The following is a 19,950-nucleotide window of genomic DNA, read 5'->3' as shown; positions in this document are numbered from 1 at the left end:
TTTGAGGGAGGTGATCCTGTCCTTCTACTCTGTGCTGGTGAGACCTCACCTGAAATATTGCGTCCAGATGTGGAGTCCTCAGGACAGGAGAGACATGGACATGTTGGAGTGCATCCAGAGGAGGGCCACAAAACTGATCCAAGGGATGGAACATCTATCCTACAAGGACAAGCTGAAAGAACTGGGGCTGTTCAGACAGAAGAGAAGGCTCCGAGGGGTTCTGGTAGCAGCCTTTCAAGTAACTAAAGGGGAGCTATGAGAAAGTCTTTAGCAGGGTCTGTGGTGACAGGACAAGAGGAAATGGTTTCAAACTAAAAGAGGGTACATTCAGGTTGGATATAAGGAAAAAGTCTTTTCCATTGAGGGTAATGGGGCACTGAAACAGGTTGCCCAGAGAGGTGGTGAATGCCCCATCTCTGGAGATGTTCAAGGTCAAGCTGGACTGGGATCTGAGCAGTGTGATTTAGCCATGGATGTTCCTGTTCCTATCAGGGGAGTTGGACTAGATGACCTTTAATGGTCCCTTCCAACTGTAAGGATTCTATGATTCTGTGATTCTGTGGCAGGATCTGAGTCTTGCAGTCTTCTCAGGAAAGTTTCCAGCTACTTACTGAAACCTCAAAATAGTTTCACAGGAAGTGTTTAGGATAGTACCTACAGTTCTGTCAAAGCAATCGGATGCCAACCACACCCTTGTCCAGGCAAGTGCTTTGGAGCACTATAAACTCATCCGAGTCACATGTACTATTTATTTCCAGCCCAGAGCTCCCAAGCACTGCACCACCCAACACCCCTCTGCTAATCTCCTGTGTCCCTACAGTTGCACTGCAATGCAAATTGACTTGACAGTCTTCCCTCTTCCTCTTGGGTGCTCCAGCCCTACAGCAAGGTGGATGGTAGAAATGCTGAGAAAAATCAGATAGACAGAGGCTTACAGCATGTGGCTTACAGCAAGTATATTGGGAAGAGGACAGTAACAGACAACCATATGTAGATGGCAGTGCTCCACTGCCAGCCATTACGGCCAAATCAGAAGCAGCCAATGCTGAGGAGGCAAAGAGGATGGATTTGGGAGAAATGAAGTATCCCACACACTTTTCAGTAATGAACTGGAACAGTTAATGTGAAGAAATTTCATTGGCCCCATGCAAACAAGCAGTAAAGATCTCCAAATAAGAGTTCCTCTTTCTACTGCTGACAGACAAGGTATTTTGAAGGATATATTTTTAATCATCAGCAACAGCAGTGAAGTCATCAGGTCTAGACAGAACAGCTTGTTCCCAGTCTGTTAGATGAAATACAACTGAAACATTAGAATCAAAAGTTCATCACACTGCCAAGGTCATTCAGGATCTGGGACCACATGTTAGTACATATATCAACACTAGATTCACCTACAAATTCACAACCAAGAGCAAGATGGAAGCACTTTCTAGCTAATTTTCCCTGGACGTTGCCAGCCTTTTAAAGGAGCTATCTAAAGCATAATCAGGAAACTTCTGTCTTCTCAAAAGTTTTCTCTCCCACTCTACATTCTGCAAGATCACAGGTAATCTTCTGTCCAAGTTTGCTGAGATTTCTGTCCTTCTGTGACCCTTCCCTTGCCAGGCTCCTCAAACAGTAGTGGGCTAGCCCACCCTAGATTTTCTCCTCTCTTGGCCATTTTAGTCTGTGAGCATATTCTAACCATGGGGAAAACTACCCATTAAAACTTCCTTAAACTCTTCCTGAGACTCAGATAGGACAGCGCTTGAGGACAGGAGTAATAGCTTTTATCAGATCAACTAGCAAAGTTACAAAAAGCAACTAAGTGCACACAAATCATTCTCCAGGTCTGCAGCAAAAACAGCAATCTTCAAAGTGAAGTGAAATAAAAAACATTTGCTTGAATTTCATGTCCATCAACTCAGCCACCTGAGAGGAAAGGTAAATGGTATCTGGGGAAGAGAGAGAGTATTAATGCTGAAGGAAATGGTAAAGCAATGGTCCCGTACAAGAAAGAGGTAGACTTCATCTGTGGGAATGCAAGGACATCAGCAAGGAAAAGGGAGATTGCACCTTATAAAAATCTACTCCCTATAGAGTGCTTTCACTCTAGCAGACTGAAGAGAGTTGGCTCCCTTGCAAATTTTGTGCTGCCCTTCAGCATATGAGCTGAGAGGTTAGAAATGGTGTGGCTGTAGGATGAGAAGTACTTCCTGCCACTGTTTGTGAGCCCCCAGATAACAGTAGTGTGCTGTATACTTTCCAAGGCTTTCCCAGATCTACAGTACTCATTTTTTTTTTCCTCTTTTATGATTTTTAAAGCCATCAGCAGGGTCCAGAACTTCCTCTGATGATTTATTTGTGCTTCACAGCCACCATGCTTCCAAGGATCACAGCCCACCTAGGTCATCCCTCATGCCAGGAGGAGAGCAGAGCCATATCCACTGCTGTTTTCTTGCTGCTTGGATAAATGCTCAGATAGGCAAACCCTCCACAGGAGGCTAAAGATGAGATTCTGGAGATTCATGTCCCATTTACTTACCCTTTTACACCATCAAGGGTGTTGGCTGGAGAACACTGCTCTGTCAGGGCTTGGTCTCCTGCCACAACAGCAGAAACTGGCTGGTGGGACAAGCCCAGGGCAGGGCTTGATCCCAGAGCTTCCCCAGTCTCCTCCGTGCTTGTTTTATCTCAGCATGTACCAAAAAAAGGACCTCTAAGTGCCTGAAAGACCTAGGTGACAGGAGCAGGTCTAAGATGTAGATATTTCTGTCTGGGTTTTCCTTTGGAGAAATTAGCCTCAAGACTGTGATAAGGCTCTCCTATCAGTCTCCTTCATAGTGAACAGAGTAAAAGAGACTTCCTTAGAAGAGATTCAGAGCCCAAATCTCTAGCAATGTGTGCAGGAAGGCACCCTCAGGACTTTCTTTTCCAATAGTAGCAGCAATCAGCAGAGATCAGCCTTTATAAATACCCACCATTTCTCTAAGTATTTGAGCCAAGACCACTGAGGAGCTGAAATCAGCTGTGATCCAAAATTCCCTGGGGGGGGGCAGCTCCTAGCTTGAACCCAGTTCTTTCCCAGACTGAGCAGCCTCGTCCAACCTGTTTGGCCTTTCTGCTTGCTCACTTGTCAGAAGAAGAAGAGATCTTTTGAAAAGCTGAAAGTACAGATTTTCATGCAATCATCACATGATTCCAGTAGCTTGGAGTCCATGCAACCAACAAAAATTACAAGTCCTCATGACACTGAAATAAACCATGTATCATAAGTATTTGTATGAAATGAACCGTGTACCATGAATAAAACTCTACCATATAAAATTAGAAAAATAAGGTGTAACTCCCACCTTCACAAAAATATTAAGAAACCCCAGACATCAAGAGCGTTCTTCTTAGGAATGAGGAGTACAATGCCATATTCATGGGTGGATTATGCACTGCCAAATGCAAAACACCAGGATTACCAGCATCACAAAGGTGTCAGTATCTGGCTTTTCTGTAGCACTCTTAACTAAGGTATCTGAGGTTTTAGAAAGAAATTACTTACTGCATTCCACATTACACTAAATATATACGTACAGTTCTGCTTTTCACTCTGTATGTTTTCAGGCTTGGATGGAGCGGCCAGCCCAGAAGCCCGGTGGTTTATCCTGTCCCACTATAATTAGCCCTGGGTTGTTGCTGGTGGTATGCCATTTGTCTCCCCACACTCAGCACTGTTTGGTAAACATTTTCTGGGATAGAGTTGTTCTCCCCTGATCTCCGTAGGTGGTGCTCACTTATTTATCCCCAGCACCCCTGAATTATCCCTCTCTCTTGAGGCTGAAAGGTAAAAGAAGTGTCAGAAAAAGGGCAAAACCTTGCAGAAAGGGGGAAACAGCTGCAGCAAGAGCCACGGCCCAACAGGGATGCAGAGGCAGGAGGCCAACTGCAGACCTGAGGAGCTAGCAGACATCTGTCCCCTGCAGACTCACACCCCACACAGAGGCAGCGGGAGGAATTCCCTGCTCCTCCAGGGAGAACCTGGCACACAGCCACAACATGGGAAGGGTTCGAGTGGCCACAGCAAGCCTCAGCTCCCATTCTGGTGGAGGAAAGAAGGTTGGAGTGCAGAATGGGAAGCAGCTGTTCACAGACCTCCTGGGAATGTGAGAGCAAAGCCGGGTGACACAGAGCAAGGATAGGGCCGCTGATGGAGGCACGCTGGGTGGGAGGTCACTGCAACAAGGATATGTGGCTCTGAGGGGAAAGGCAGCAGCTCTCAGCCCACGGGCATCACCTCTGCAATGCATCAGTGCACAAAGTGCTTTCTTCATGATGATGGCATGAGGCAGGCACAGGAGTGACTCCCGGTACCTCAATGGTTTGGCCACCACTTCCTTGTTCTTAAAGTCCCTCCCTTCTCACACTCTCTCAGTCCCAAATCATTATTTGTATGTTATGAAGAGAAGACATTTAAAAGGTACAGGAAGATGAGATGGTATTAGGAGTTAGGAGCAAGGTCAGCCCATTGGAATGGCCCACAGCATCTCATCAGCATTTATCATAAGCTTTGTTCTTTCTTCAGACATTCTCCAGCATCCCTCCCATGCCAAATCTGAGCAAAAAACTGAGGCACACTTGGTGACAGGCACATTCTCACATTGCCCTGTCTCAATAAGCACATGGTCATAGTGATAATTCTCCCAAGGAATGTCATTTTCCACCTCCAGTTGTCTTGGCAAGTGAAACCCCGAATTGCAGTGTCTTCACACTCAGCCCAGTACTCTGCTTCTAATCTACAGGCAGCAGAGGTGTGCATATATGTGGATCTCTGTATAGATTTGTGTGTGGAAACTACATGCACTTGTGGTTTTCTACATGTTGATACTTTGTGTGGGGAGGAACATTTCTGAGCCTCTAGAGTTTGCAAATACAACAATTTTCACAAATGTATGGATCTAGCTATACGAATGTGTTGGCACACTCTCATCTAAAGTTACCAGCACAGATGTACATCTACAGGGGAGGCTGAAGCAGTTGCAGGCACCCCACAGAGTACTCTGGGTTCCCACTGCACGGTTTGTCAGCCCCAGCACACATCTTTCTCAGGCCATGTCTCACTCTGACCCTCTGCTGTGCACACATATGCATGCAATTTCGTAGCTTGCCTCTGACAAAACACAGTTAAAGAAAAAAACCTACTACAAAAACCCACAAACAGAAACCCACCATTAGTGTGAAATGTACAGTCCCCCCAAGAGTGCCAAACCAAGCTGGACTTTCATGCATGTTGCTGGAAGCACAAATAATGAGCAGCTGGCTCTGAGTTATTCAGGTCTAGGCAAATATACATCCCTATTCTTAATTATCCAAACCAGCAGATTTCTTGTCCCCATCTACCAGATCAGACTGGCTGCAACAGCTGGATCTTCTTTTGCCAACCATTGGGATGCCTTACTTGTGCAGGAAAGGCCAAAAACATGGCCTGTTCCTCAGGGTGAAATCTCATGAGATGTATCCATCCTGGATCTCTCTTTGGCAGGACCTCTTTGGCTGTTCCTCGGTACTGTGGGGACCTGTAAAACATTGGAGCTATTGCAGTTATCACTAATTTCCCAGAAGACATTTCCAAGAATGGCTACAAAGTGTACACGTCTTTTGCTGTTTGTTTTTGATTCATGATGGACTCTAAGAACGTGATGTTTCCATCACCCATCCCAAGCTCACTACTCAGTTGGGTTTTGCATCACAAATGAAGAACAACAACCACAAGTAGCTGTAGCTCAAGGCTCCAGTAATGGGAATGCTTATTTTTTGCACACTTGGACTGGAATGTGTGAGAAAGTTGAGAGAAGTGCCTTTTCTGCTGTTTCTCAGCCTCAGTCCTGGTTAATCACAGGCAGATAAGTACATATGTATGTCCTTGATTTTGCTCAATCTTCATAATCATAGAATCGTAGAACCACTCCGGTTGGAAAAGACTTTAAAGACCATCGAGTCCAACCACACCCTAACCAAACTACCTTAACTCTAACAACCCTCCACGAAATCATGTCCCTGAGCACCACATCCAAATGGTTTTTAAACACATGCAGGGATGGTGACTCAACCACCTCCCTGGGGAGCCTATTACAGTGCTTAACGTAAGATTGAATGAGTTAAAAAACCATTGGACTCAAGGCAATGCAACGTTTGTTCCACTTTTCTAGCTATCCACTCTGTCTTACACAGCAGCCAATACCTACACCTCGTTTCTAAAAAATTCCCAAGATAAAGAACACCACAGTGGTTCCAACCCAAACTACTGTATTTTTCAAGTTTTTCCCATGCAACGCAATTAAATGAACACTAATATTAATTTCTCTCTTTTCTCATCCATGCATTCTTTTTACACTCTGTTCGAACAGCAGTTCAGCAATGCTAATATTTAGATTTACACCCTTCAAATTTGCCTATCCTCTTTAAAGCTCAAGTATCTCATAGCGGTGAGTCACTTGTCCACCTTTTTGAGAGTACAATGAGTGAAATTCTTTAAGCTTTCTGTTTTTGGCACAACAGCATTCCGATACAATCTAAGAATCACAGAGACACCCTCTGGTCCCACAAGAACTGGGGAACAGGTTTGTCTAGAAAAAAAAAACTGTTCCTCATGTGATGGGCACCCTACCAATCACACAGCACTCTCCTCCAGCAACCCAGGCTCCTTAAAGACCAGCCCAGGAGGGGGAAAGGGGCTTCTTGGGGAATTCGCCAGCCAGACAGGTGGGTCTGGTTTTCTGCATCGCCAGCAGAGAAGGGTGAGTACCTGGCTTCGGTCTCTGTCTTCCTCTGCAGACAAAGAAGCAAAAAGCATCAGTTACAAGAAAAAGAGGTTTTTATGTTAAATGATTTCTATTTGAGCCTCTGGGCTGTGTTTAGTATGAGGGAGGCTGCTACCTGGATAAGGTTAACTGCCTAAGATTGTTAAGAGTTGCTTTTTTTCTTCTACTGCAAACTCTGCTTTCTGTATGGCTGCTTTAATTTGTTTATTTTTTTTTTTTTCTCCTAAAGACTTGGGAGGAGGGAATGGGAAAATTAGATCTGTTGCCAACATATTTGAGTATCAAAAGAAGTCACTGTTGAGAAAGACAAATCCCCCTCACTTATGAAAATAGGAAAGGCAAGAAAAAATATCTCTTGTTTTGGTTCTGCTGAACTAATGAGGGAGAGAGGAAAAAACTGCCTCCCAGCTCTATATCTGAGGTAATTATGCCTGATGATTTACCAGCCGCCTCTCTGTACACAGAGGCTTTGTTTCATAGCAATCTCTCTCCAAAGGAAACTTAATTAGTCTCTGACCCCTGCTTGATGCTGAGCTATGTTTTTGCTTTACATTTCTCCCCCGGTAGTGTAAAATGACCGGCTGGCTCTTCCCTTTCTCAACATGGTTGGAGCCTGGTGACCACACTGCTCTTTGCCTGGGCTGACTGTGTGCTGCTGGCAGGTGGGCGATGACAGAGGAGAGTATGTGCGCTGGAGGTGTTCGCCTCAGGATAAATAGATGGCCAACCGACACCCTCAACCATCTGCCTCTATGCAGCAGGGTCCAAGAATTCATTGATAAGTTATTTAATTGCATTAACGACAATAACAATGGATTTTGTTTACTCAAGTCCTGCTGCATGGAAGCTCATTGTGGTGTGGAGTTGTGAAAGGGGCCTGTGTTTGGGGTCTGTGCTTGGGGTTTGTGACTTGACTGGGGGAGTCTTGTCCCATGGCACCAGTACAGCCAGCAGCTCCACCTTGCCAAATTCCCTCCCCTGGCATCCTGTCACTTATCGTGCTTGTAGGGACAGTCTGTTCCTTGGGCGCAGGCAAGCCCGAGGGATAGGAGGAGAGGTGGCTGGATGGGGTGAAGGGCAGGGCAGGGCCCATGGGCATGGCTGAGGCTTCAGTTGCTGAAAGGCCGTGTTTGTTTGGTTGCGCTTACATGGCTCTGAGCCTTTCCACTGAGGCATCTGAAGGCTGCAGAGCCCATGGGGAATTGCACAAATGGGCCCCTTGTCTGCGCTTCCTTACACCAGAGGAGAAGAATGCCATGCTATGCACAGGCATGCTGAAACATGGGGTGGGAGCAGGGGGTGAGGCACAGCTCGGCTGAGCCCAGCCATCTCTCCTCGTGCTGCTCCCCAGATGTACCAATCTGTCCCAGCCCCTGTACCGCCATGCTCATGATGGTGGGTAACAGCTCAAGTACCCCAACTGCGGCCTATGGTGGGAGTAAGATGTCCTCCCTATGGCCTCCCACTGATAGCAGAGCAGTGGTGATGAAGGCCTCCACAGATCTTAGGGAGAGGGATATGTAGAGCAGAGTTGATCACAGCATGGTAGAGCCTGGAAGGGATCTCTGAAAGTCTCCTCCACCCAAATTAGGCTGTACAGGACCATTTCCAGATAGGTTTTGGGTATCTTCAAGGAGGGAGACTGTATACGTCTGGTGGAAGGGAGGGCAGTACCTTGTGCTTCACAAGTGCTGGGGTGAGTGCTGTCACCTTGGAGAAACCCATGATGCTTACAGGTGTGTTTTTGGACGTCCGTTGGCTGGACTTTTGTGATTCCACCACAGCTGGCACAAAACACAAGGCAATCAGAACACAGCCTGCTTCTGCATGAGGCAGTGCCAAGTGCCAAACCAATTTCTATTCATAGGCATTTTTGGCTATAAATGGAGTGAGAGCAAACGAAAGCAAGGGACGTTCATCTGTAAGGCTATTGAAATCCTGTTTCAACCTGTAAAAATAGGATGCAGAGGCTTCAAAAAGTTCAATCGGGCCAATGGGCGTTAGGGATACACCAAAGACTGAATCGCCCCTGAATCAAGGCACTGGTGCCAGTAGTGACCCTGTATAGTGTTGGTCATCTTTAACTCAGGGGCAGGAGCCAGCCTTTGCAGAAAGGAGCTTGCTTTTTGGCCCCCACAACCTGCTGCAAGCCACTGTGAGTGGAAGAAGGGAGGAGAAATCGAGAAAGCTCTCAGGCCATGGAAGTAACATCTGCCTGCAGCCCCAGGAAACTGTTTGGGCTGTAAACTAACCTTAACCAGCCCACACAGAAGGCTTCCCTACTTCCAAAATTATTTCTGTCCTCAGGCACAAGCTGCTGGTGCCTAGGGAGGGACTGCCTCCCTGTGTCACTCTGGGTGGGTGGCTGTGAGTCATGCCTCTGTGTGAGGCAAACCCAGAGGTTGGTTTTTGCCTCAGTATTCGTGCACCTGCCCTAAGTGCTTTGGCTTAATGCGGCTTACCTCTGAGGCGTAAGGGGGTGGGGAAGGCCTACATCTCCTGCAGCTTCTTTTCTGGGGTGTGTTGGAGGGTTGGCTCTCAGCTGTCATCAGATCCAGCTGTTGTGATGACCTTGGAGCCCCTCCCCAGCCCTGCATCCCGATTATACGGGTCCATCTGAAGGGAGTGGAAGAGGGATTTCCATTGCACTGCTCGTTTTTAGGTCCATGATAAAGACTCTTCTGCCCTTTTTCCATTTCCTGTTCTCTGTGCATTGTTTTATGTAACCAGCCCCACAGAGGCTTTCAGATCAAGCCCTCTTTCTCAGACTGTTTTGTCTACAGTAATACCTGCTCAAGGAGAGGCAAGAGCAAGTCAAGTCCTGGTTACAAGAAAGGGAAATTCTGGGAAGCATGTGGGTTGGGTGGGGAGTCCATGTGCAAGAGTCTTCATATTAATTATAAAAAAAAAGGCTGAGTTGTGCCAAGAGCAAAGCCAAGAGCAAGTCAGGTCTGGCATCCTTTTGGTCTCAGTGCTGTTGTTACAATGCAGGGGTTCCTGTAAGAGAGAAAGGTAGGAGAAAGAAATTTCTGTAATGCTAAGGAAAGGATTGTGGCTTTGTTAATCACAGGTGGAATGATGCAACATGACACAGAACCCAGCTCTCTGCATGGCAGCTGGAGCAGACCCAGTTTTTCATGTGATAGAATTTGTGCACCTGTGTTCAGATCAGGGTGGTATCGTTGCTTTTTGGACTGCCCCCTGACTTGTGATGACCCTTAGTCAGCAATAACTAAAGGCTTCTCTAAAATCTCTGCACTGTGAGCAAGGATTTAGGCTGTAGCCTCTACAGCTTTCAGATATGTAGAGGACAAGTGCTCATCACAGGTTTGTCAGGATCTGGAGAACACGTGGCCAAGCATTGCCCAGCCCAGATCTGAGTATTGGTGATGCAGTGGCACAGGCTGCCCAGGGAGATGGTGGTCGCTGCCCCTGGAGGTGTTCAAGAATCACGTAGATGTGGCCCTGAGAGACATGGTTAGTGTGCACGATGGTGATGGGTTGATAATTGGACATGATGATCTTAGTGGTCCTTCCAAACTTGATGATTCTATGATTCTGACCAGCAAGGCGTTGTGTGTGACTCCTGGACATATTGGCTAGTAATAAATAGGGCAAGTTTGGCAGCCTGCCATCCACATTCAAATACAGCATCATGCAGCTTTAGATGTATTGGGCCAGCCTCCAACCACCTGGCTGGGAGTAAAAATGGCTTCTTATCTGGGAAATAATCGTCACTTGTGCTATCCTGGAAAAATACCTATGTGCTCTGCTGCTGCTTGTGTAGTGGTAAAAGCATTGGAGGTCTCTCCATGCCAAAACCTCAAACTGCTGCAGAAATGGTGATAGGAAATTCTGGCTTTTTTCAACTTCTCATGGTTCATTAGCAGCTGCTGATGTCTGCTCTACTTTTTTCAAAAGTTTATTTGAAGCATCTCAGAGCTGGTAGCCCCAGGAAGAGGGGTCCCAACTGCAGGTACTCCAGTGGGAAAGTCAAGCTTTTTTGCCTTTTGCCTGCTCAAGCTGGGCCTGCTTCAGCCTTTCTTTTATTGCCTGTATTTTCTTAATGACACAGCACATGCAGCTATCTCAGGATTGGAGTTCTTCTTCCTTGCCATGCACACACATGCTCTGTCCCTTTGAAAGAAGGGCTTCATCGGCTCTGGAATTTGGGCTCATTTCTCCAAGAGGTCTCACACCTCAGAATAATCCTTTATGCCGCTCTCCCTGGAGGGAACTGATTTTAAGGTGGAGTGCCTGGGCCCAGCCTGCAGGATATAATGTTCTCAGGAATTTGATGGGAATGCAACTTGGCCCATCTCCCACAAGCCAGCTGCAGCCTAAGCAGCTCTGTCCCTCGTACCTGATTGGGAAGGAATAGGAGCCCCAGCTTCAGTTCTCGGCAGGGGGGGAAGAGGGAAATATCCTTAGTAAGTGATGGCAAGCCCTGAGCCATAAGTATGTGTGTGGGATACAGCTCTATCTCTATGGTTATATTTGGTTCCATGCTAGTGCTGGCCAAAAGGGAATGGCCAATAAGATGTGTGATGTGCCCTGGAATAAATCTGGCTTCTTTGAAGGAGAAGTGAGGTGAGGAAATTGAACTCATTTGGTGTTCATCCCAGTAGCCGTTGATTCCAGCCAGATGGAAATGTGTCACCATGAGCTGTGCTTGTGCTAGGGGTCTGCATGGGTACTGGTGTGTCACAGAAAAAACAAGCCAAAAGTGAGTTGAAGCAACTGTCTGTGCACAGTCATCCCACTCTTGCGTAGCTCAACTATCAGAGAGCATTTCAGTTATTAGCTTCATGCCTCAGGAGGTTTTTCCTTTAAAACTACCATGAAGCAAGGAGTGGGAGGAGTACAGACAGATGGATTCTGTCTATCCTCTCTTCATGGGTAATTTCTGTTTCTAAATGAAGCCTATTGTACTGGTCTAACTGACGACTGTCTTTGATTTTTCTCAGGTTGCATGAAGATCTAAAGATGGCAAAAACTGACAATGGCATACGCATCTGTCAGGGTCTATTAATCCTGGGGAATGTGGTCATTGGGGTAAGTGAAGTGGGATGTGGATGGGTGGCAGCTTCCTTACAGTGTGACACTTCTTAACGCTTCCTAGCCAAGAAATCCCTTTTCACATGTGAAGACCACCAGTAAAAAGAGCAATGTAGCATTAGGCAAGGGATAAAGGAGAGCTGTTCTGGCAGGTCAGTTGGGAAGGAATGGCAGGGGTTGATCCACCAGACCAGCTTGTCTCTAGAGGAACAGCCCTTGCTGCTGCCCAACATCTTTCCAGCCAACTCCTTCCATATAGTGACAGGAAAGTTTGTGTTAATTTTATTCTTAACATTCTCAAGTTCCAGGCCTGACTTCTGAGGTCCAGGCTGGGTGAGTTTTGCTTGCAGTTCTTGTGTTAAGGATAATAAAAGGGGTTGCAGAGTTGGGCATAGGAGGAGTTGAGGAGCTCCTGCTGGCAGGAGGCTGAATAGAATGAATGCAATCTTCTTTTCACGACTCCGTTCTTTCCCTCAGTTTAATAGTTTTCCCTAATTTGTGCTCCTCAGATGTGCGGTATTGCCCTGACAGCAGAATGCATCTTCTTTGTGTCAGATCCCCATGGCCTCTACCCTCTGCTGGAAGCCACAGAAAATGATGACATCTATGCTGCGGCCTGGATTGGTATCTTTGTTGGCTTTGCACTCCTCGCTCTGTCTATCCTCGGCATCATTGGAGTCATAAAGTCCAACAAGACTTTGCTACTGGTGGTAAGTGTAGCAATGTTTGCCCGTTCATTCCTGCCAAACTTAAAAAATATTGGCTTATTTGCCCTGTTTGTCATGGTATTTACCAATCGAGTAAAGACAGCTTTTATTGGTGAAGAGAAGCCAAAGGTTCTTCTTGTCTCTGGCTGTGTTCTCCCACAAGGTGATATCTGTGAGGACACATGCGTGAGAAGCTCTGAAACTCGGGTGGGGGAATTAATAGCAATAACCACAATGACAAAAACCACAATGAAGGTTTAAACCGTGTGTCCTGACCCTGACCTGGCTCTGAAGCCCTGCAGAAGCACTTGTGCAATCAGATGCACCTGGGATGTGGTTTAGATTCTAGTTTCTTCACACTGCCTTTCAGCTGTCATGTACCATTTAGTTTAGGAGCTGATAAGTAATGACTTCTTTACAAGGCATTAGTATGTGTTAGTGTACCAAAAATGGGTGCAGCTGACATTATGCATCAGCAAGCAAACAGAAATTACAGGGATGAGGATAGATAGCTTTGAATACACCAAAAACAATGTTAAGGTGCAAACAAACCTCTACAATTTCTTACTCAGTCCTCAACTTAGGTTGACAGTAGTTAAAATTAATTGGTGTGCACATTAAGGGAGGGTAGAGTTGAAAACTCTGCAGTCAGCTCTATCTTGGCTTAATGTAGGGTGGCAGGGTGTCTGTTTTAAAGAGGAGACAGAGATCTGAGCTCTCGTGCCAGAAAATTCACCAGTAACAAGTGATGGAAGAGAATTTCCTTAACTCTACATGTTGATGTCTTGACTGAAACCCAAGGCTGTAGTACAGGGCAGAAGCTACTGAAAGAAGAAAACAGATGCCTTGAATCTGGGAAAAACATTTTGAAGTGTAAGAGGAAAAATGGAGGCATGAGAATTGCACAGGGAATACAGAAAAGACTGAAAGGGATTGCGCTGAGAAGGGAAGAGAAGCAGTGAAACAAACTGGGAGTGGTGCTCTTGAGAATCAGTTTTCATGAAGGTCCTTTCCTTACAAAGCATGAGTCAGGAGGATCTGAACAACACATTAAATTGCACCTTCTCTTTCCCTGAAGTACAGTCTCTCCTGCTAGGATTGACTAGCTTCTTGCTGAGAAGCTTCCAGATTGCAGAGTAATAACTTGCCAATAAGATGCAGCAAAGAAAATGGCTGATGTTCATCTTGGGCATATTGAGCAAAGTATCATCCATGAAGATAGAGTAGGATTAATGCCATTCGACAAGTTTCTGATATTATGTCTGTGAGATGGATTACAATTCTAGTCGTACACCTTCAGGAAATAAGATTGCAAACTGAAATGAGCACAGATAAGGACTACATGAATGTTCAGAGGAACAGAGAAGACTGGGGACACTGATGCAGCTCAGTTTCTTTTGGCTTGAACAGGGTGTGGGGCTTAAACTTGAAAAATACAGAATGGGAATAAACTGCTTAATTTTTTCTCCCATAGCTGACTCTACTCTCTCTCTCCAACAGTATATTATTCTGATGCTGATCACTTATGCATTTGAAATGGCTTCTTGCATCACGGCAGCAACTCACCGAGACTTTGTGAGTATTGTCTTTCTCATATCTTCAAGCAACTGCATTGGAATATGTTGCAGTTTTACGGCATGCTGTTTCCTGTTTAGTGGAGTAAATGGCCTGTGTGGTGGGTGGTACAATGTAAGTTCAAAGGACTGCTGCTGAGTTAGAGTAAGACCCCACAAGGAAAGTATCCAACATTCATTCTAATGAAGGAATTATCTTTGTTCTTCTGAAGAGAGTTTTGCTATTTTTGATGCTCCAAAATGTTTATAACCTTGCAGCTAAGGAAATAAAAGTGCGGGTTTGCTGAATCATCAATGCGGCGTTTAGTCTTTCAGCTAGAGGCTGATTAATCTCTCATACAAACCTTCAGCATCACAACAGGCAGTGTTCCTAGTGAGGGAAAGATGACATGGGTTATTGCAGGTATTGGTGGGGAAAATGACCTGGAGGCTCTTCAGCTCCAAGCAATATCAAATGTAACCCATGGCTTCTGCACTTCTCCTTTGATCTGACATCTGGAAGGACAAGCTTAAGAGTCATTCTCTGTGTCTGTCTTGCTCCTGCCCCTTATATCTTGCTCTTTAGCCTCCTCTGTGTAAAACTGGGAGTGGTGGGGGGAACAGCATTCCAGTTCTCTAGCTGGATACTGAAGCAAGCAAATTCACCCACATATTTGCTTTGCATGGCCACTTATTTACCTAGTTCCTTCATTCTTTTCTGATGTTTTTTTGTTGTTGTTGTTGCTGTTGTTTATTTGTTTTCTCCTGCAGCTTACTCCAAACCTCTTCCTGAAGCAAATGCTGGAGAGGTATCTGAAATCAGATGCAGACAATAACAATGACAAATGGATGACCGAAGGGGTCACACAGACATGGGATAATCTCATGCTTCAGGTAATAATAACACTGAATACTATCACTAATTACTAAATGCTCTGCAGCTCTGGAATTTCAAATTCTCCTCAGACCCACTCAGTAATAAAAAGGATAGCATCTGCCTTGAACCTTAGACAAACTCCTGACACACTCCCCATTTTGCTTGTTTATCAGATGGCAGGCTGGCAAAGGCAAGCACTTCAAAAATCTCTCCCATAAATCTGTGGTTAATGCCTAACCATATGTAGGGGCCAGCCTTGTGCAGGGCTGTGACCTTGGCCCATGAAGTTTCCTTCTCTCACCCCACAGAACCAGTGCTGCGGGGTGAATGGGCCCTCGGACTGGCAGGACTACACATCTGCTTTTCGCGTGACGCACAACGACGCCGACTATCCTTGGCCACACAACTGCTGTGTCATGGACAACCGAGGTGAACCCATCAATCTTGATGGCTGCAAGCTTGGGGTCCCCGGCTTCTATAACAGCAACGTAAGATTTTCTCTGTTTTTTCCAGTTAACGTGTTAGTTTAAAGTGCCTTGCTGGATGGAAAGGAAATAGGGAATAGCCTTCCTGCTTTACTGTAAGCTACAGGTGTCCAAAAGTTTTCTGAAGAAGCAGCAGTGCTTGTAGGTTCCTGACTATGTAGAATACAGCACAGATTGTGGTAAAGGCTTTTCTGACTATTAGGAATAGTCACATAATCAAATGGAAAAGACCTCTAAAATTATCAAGTCCAACTGCCAATCTATCTCCACCATGGCCACTAAGCCAAGTTCCTCAGTGCCGCATCTACATAGTCCTTCAACACCTCCAGGGACAGTGACTCCACCACTTCCCTGGGCTAGCCTGTACCAATGCCTCACCACTCTTTCTGAGAAGAAATGTTTCCTAATATTCAACCTGAATCTCCCCAGGTTCAACTTGCAACCATTCTCTCTTGTCCTATCACTGTTACCCAGGAGAAGGGGCCAATCCAAACCTCACCACCACCTCCTATCAGGGAATTGTAGAGAACGATGAGGTCTCCTCCGAGCCTCCTCTTCTCCAGACTGAACAATCCCAGTTCCCTCAGCCACTCCCCATAACACTTGTGCTCCAGGCCCCCCACAGCTCTGTTGACGTACTCTGGACACACTTCAGTGCCTCAATGCCTTTCTCAAGGTGAGGAGACCACACTTAACAATGTGTGAATTGGAAGAAAATTATTCCACTGCTACCGATATGAAGCAGTACCTCATACACACAGGTGGTCACCAGCTAAATCAAACACTGCCCAAAGATGAGTGCATACATGAGTGAGCAAGACAGCAGTTCTCCTCCTCTAGGCAGCTGTCAAAAGTAATGGAGAACAGATGGCAAGAGAAGAAGAAGGGTTATCCTCTGGCATTGTGCCCCAGGAAATGAATAGTAGGGCATCTCAGAGAAGTGCTTCCTACAGTGAGATCCATTTACTGAGCATATCACTTGCTGAACTTTACAGTTAACCAGCTTTTCCTGTTCAGACTGATTGCTGGGTCATGAGCATGAAGTTCTCCACTAACAAGCACTTCCAGAAGATGTTCAGGTTTCCAAACTTGCCTATACCTTTTGGATTCAGGAGTCCAGCTCTATGTTGACTGTCTTTGTGTTCAGCAAGTGGAAAATTGTCCTTGAAGTATTTAAGATGGGTCTGCTTTGTATCTGGAGTTAGAAACATGCAGGTTATCTGCAAGTTGTCAATAATCAGTGTAGTTCTGGCCTGTCTTTTTGAATTACTCAAATAACAATAGGAGAGGATCATGCCACTTTACTCTCTCTTGGAGATGGATGGGCTTGTAACTGAGGAACAGAAGCTCAAAGCTTGTGTTGATTCATGCATGGTTGCCTTACAGGGTTGTTACGATGCTATTTCTGGGCCACTGAACAGGCAAGCCTGGGGTGTTGCCTGGTTTGGTTTTGCCATCCTCTGCTGGACTGTGAGTACTTACTTTTTGTTTTTATTTCCTCTTCTCTTTCCTTACTATTCCACACCCACCTGGGTGGAGGAGGATGACAGGGCTGAAAAATATCTAAAGATGATATTTATTTCTCACCAACATGCTTGTAGCCTGCTCCACTAGCAGGATTACATGCTAATGTTTCCCGTCATCCCTGGCTACCACGCTGAAGGAGCTGGATGGCCTTCAGGCCTGCAGTGTCCTGCTGCAATCTCAGTAACACAGCATAACAAACAGCTTGCAGATTCTTGTTTTCAGAGGGTATTGGAACATCTAAACTGTGATCGTGAGAGATAATTCCATTTCTAGTTTGAAGACTTTGCAGAAGTGTTTCAAATACTTAGGGTTCAGCAGTTTCGTGACAGATAATCCCCAGTGAGCTGAGTGATCTGGTCAAATAGTTATGTCTGCACACATCTTTCTGCACTGTGAAGTTTCTGTGCAGATAAAAAAGCTTTAGGCTCCCTGTTCCTGAATGAACTTTGCTTATCAAGTATTTCTGTTGTTCTCTCCTATCAGTAGGATTACATGGGACTGGGGGGAGAGGTGTGGGGAAGGAATGAGGACAAGAGAAACTCACTAGTTTTGTCTTTTCAGTTCTGCGTCCTCCTCGGAACCATGTTCTACTGGAGCAGAATTGCATACTGAAGGCTCAACATCCTCAGCCTTACCATGAAGCATTCTTTGAAACTGCATTCACTCATCTCCTGCTCCATTCACCTTGTGCCACTGGGGACCTGAAGCTTTCCCTCTATCTCTCCCATATTGCTTTAGCCCCTCAGAAAACACGACACACTAATATCACACACTTCTTGTCCCTCCTTCTGCTGTCTAAATGTCTCCTGGATGAGGTAAAACCTTTATTTTGCTGTGTGAGAAATCCTTGGAGCTAAGATAAGACACAATCTGATTTGTTCTGTGATAGCATCACAGAGGAAAATGTCCATCTATAGTTGCTCCAGAAAAGTCCCTCTCTAAAACTAGGCTGAAAGTAAATCACAATGCTATAGGTTCTGGCAAGAACTGCCTGAATAAAGCTGTAACCTCCTGTGACCAATAAAGGCGGGTGCAGCAAGGGAGAAGACTGCAGAACTCTCTAATATATTTTATCTTTCAACTTCTGTTCCTGGTATCCATCACTCCTTGCCTTAAAGTAAGGAAGATTTTCTAAGAGTTTAAATGTGTCAGCAGCAAAGACATATCACAGATGAAAAGTCTACTGCTAGCCAAGCTCAATGAAAGACTAGCTCACTCCTCTGCAATGTGCTGCCCGTGTTCAAACCTACCTCCCTGTGAAACTACTGCTTCTTCTCTACCTTAAGAAGTGCCAGACCATGAAAAATTCCACGAGCAACTCCATCAAAATCTGCACGTGCTTCACACAGGATTTCACTAGAATATGTGCAGAATACAAGGGGTCCTGTGCTCCAGCTGGCTTTGTGGCAGGGGCTGTCCCACACCCCTCAATCACCCTGCTGTCTACACAGATGTGCTCATGTCCTCCTTGCACTCCATACCCCAGATCAGGCAGGCCAGGCAGCAAAAAAAAAAAGGCAAAAATCTTGTGAAAAATGCCATCAGGGTGCTCTCCAAACCAAATCCAGTCAGTTCAACTGCGGTTCACTTCGGCACAGGCTGATCTGGTGTCTTTCCGAGTGGATGCTTCAGTTACATGTTCGTGCAAACATCCTCTGGGGTAGAGCATTTTAAGGTGTGCTGTCTCAGACTGTGACAGTTTGCCAGCTACTTTCATTCCTTGTTTTTGTATATTTGCCAAAAATGACAATTAAAAACAAGTGGAAGTAAAAAAAATTTTTACTCTCGCTCATGATTCTGTGTTTGGGAAGGGGAAATGAAGGTTTCTATCTGGGACCCCCGGGACTGTGAGGAAGGTCTGAGTGCTCAGAGCCCTGATGCAAAGAAGGTGTGCAGGTCAGTGCTCCCTCACTGGAGTACTGGGGGAGACAGAGAGGGCAAAAGGCTTGAAGGAGAATCAGGTGCCTGAAGCACAGAGGGGTTTTCTTTATGTCTGTGTGCTCAAAAAGAAGAATCCCCATGGTTCAGCCCTTTCAGAAGGGAAGACCATGTGGAAAGGTCACTGTTTCAGCTAGGAGGTGACTGTCCTTGAGGGTCTGGACTCTCAGCCATTTCCTTAAGCCTTCTGTCTTCAGCCCTTTTTGTGAGACTTGAGGACATGGACAGACCACAGGCACCACATGTGTCAGTGATCTGGGTTTGTTTTATACATGTCTTTCCTGTTTGTTTGTGTGTATGTAACTGATAGCTAAATAAATCCAAAGATTTAGTTAGGCAGCAACAGCAAAGACTTGCCTGAATGCTCTTTCTTGAGAACTGCAAATCCCTACCTACTGCAACAGTAGAGAAAAGAGGAATGGGGGAGGAGGGACAGCACACTGCCTCTATCTTCGCTTGGGCAAATCCCTCCAAAACCTTCTCAGCCATAGCAGCTTTGCAGAGAGCTGCTCACCTGCCTACAGATCTCCTGCTTGGGTTATTTCTGCAGGCCAGGTAGCTCTGGAAATAAGCCACATGTCCAGGTATGGAACACGCTAGAGACTTCTGCATATGGATGTGGTTGGAGATACAGACTGCAGTAAACTTTAAGATCATGGTAGAAGGTAAATTTAAATATTATTTCCTCTTCTGGTCTGCTGCTTCAGACCCAGAAGTCTCTTTCTTCTTGCAACATCTAAATATGTGGGGATTATAGCACAGCTCTCAAAATAGAGAGAATACAGCAGGATTTTATAGGAGAAGAGAAACCGAGACTATCTTGAATAGATCACTGCAATATTCACTGCTCCTACCAGTTGAAAATGATATTACTGACCTATGACGCAAATGGCAGTTTAAGCCAGCTAGATTCGTAGAATCATAGAATGGCCTGGGTTGAAAAGGACCACAATGATCATCTAGTTTCAATCCCCCTGCTGTGTGCAGGGTCACCAACCAGCAGACCAGGCTGCC

At 45.6% G+C, this 19,950-nt stretch overlaps 1 protein-coding gene across 3 annotated transcripts; it reads left to right on the top strand.

Moving 5' to 3' along the window:
• Nucleotides 1-6,663: 6,663 nt before the first annotated feature.
• Nucleotides 6,664-18,731, top strand: UPK1B (uroplakin 1B). Of its 3 annotated transcripts, none has more exons than XM_048954603.1 (8): nt 6,664-6,767; nt 11,759-11,846; nt 12,359-12,559; nt 14,057-14,131; nt 14,881-15,003; nt 15,295-15,474; nt 16,858-16,941; nt 17,560-18,731. In XM_048954603.1, exons 2-8 carry the CDS (start codon nt 11,778-11,780, stop codon nt 17,608-17,610), a joined length of 783 nt encoding a protein of 260 aa, XP_048810560.1. In that variant the 5' UTR covers nt 6,664-6,767; nt 11,759-11,777; the 3' UTR covers nt 17,611-18,731. The 3 variants fall into 3 exon arrangements, with proteins under 3 accessions (XP_048810560.1, XP_048810568.1, XP_048810579.1); XM_048954611.1 differs by having other exon boundaries at nt 6,671-6,732; XM_048954622.1 differs by lacking the exon at nt 6,664-6,767 and adding an exon at nt 6,786-6,841.
• The last annotated feature ends 1,219 nt before the right edge of the window (nt 18,732-19,950 follow it).

This window comes from Lagopus muta, chromosome 1 (genome assembly GCF_023343835.1).
Source record: "Lagopus muta isolate bLagMut1 chromosome 1, bLagMut1 primary, whole genome shotgun sequence".
Classification (NCBI taxonomy): Eukaryota; Metazoa; Chordata; class Aves; order Galliformes; family Phasianidae; genus Lagopus; species Lagopus muta.
The sequence above is the reverse complement of the archived record's forward strand: the minus strand, read 5'-3'. Positions and strand labels throughout refer to the sequence as shown.

Coding starts and splice junctions, on each gene's coding strand:
- UPK1B (XM_048954603.1), top strand. CDS start 11,778: ATGGCAAAAACTGACAATGGCATACGCATCTGTCAGGGTCTATTAATC. Junction 11,847..12,358: donor TGGGGAATGTGGTCATTGGG/GTAAGTGAAGTG, acceptor TGTGCTCCTCAG/ATGTGCGGTATTGCCCTGAC. Junction 15,004..15,294: donor GGGATAATCTCATGCTTCAG/GTAATAATAACA, acceptor CTCACCCCACAG/AACCAGTGCTGCGGGGTGAA.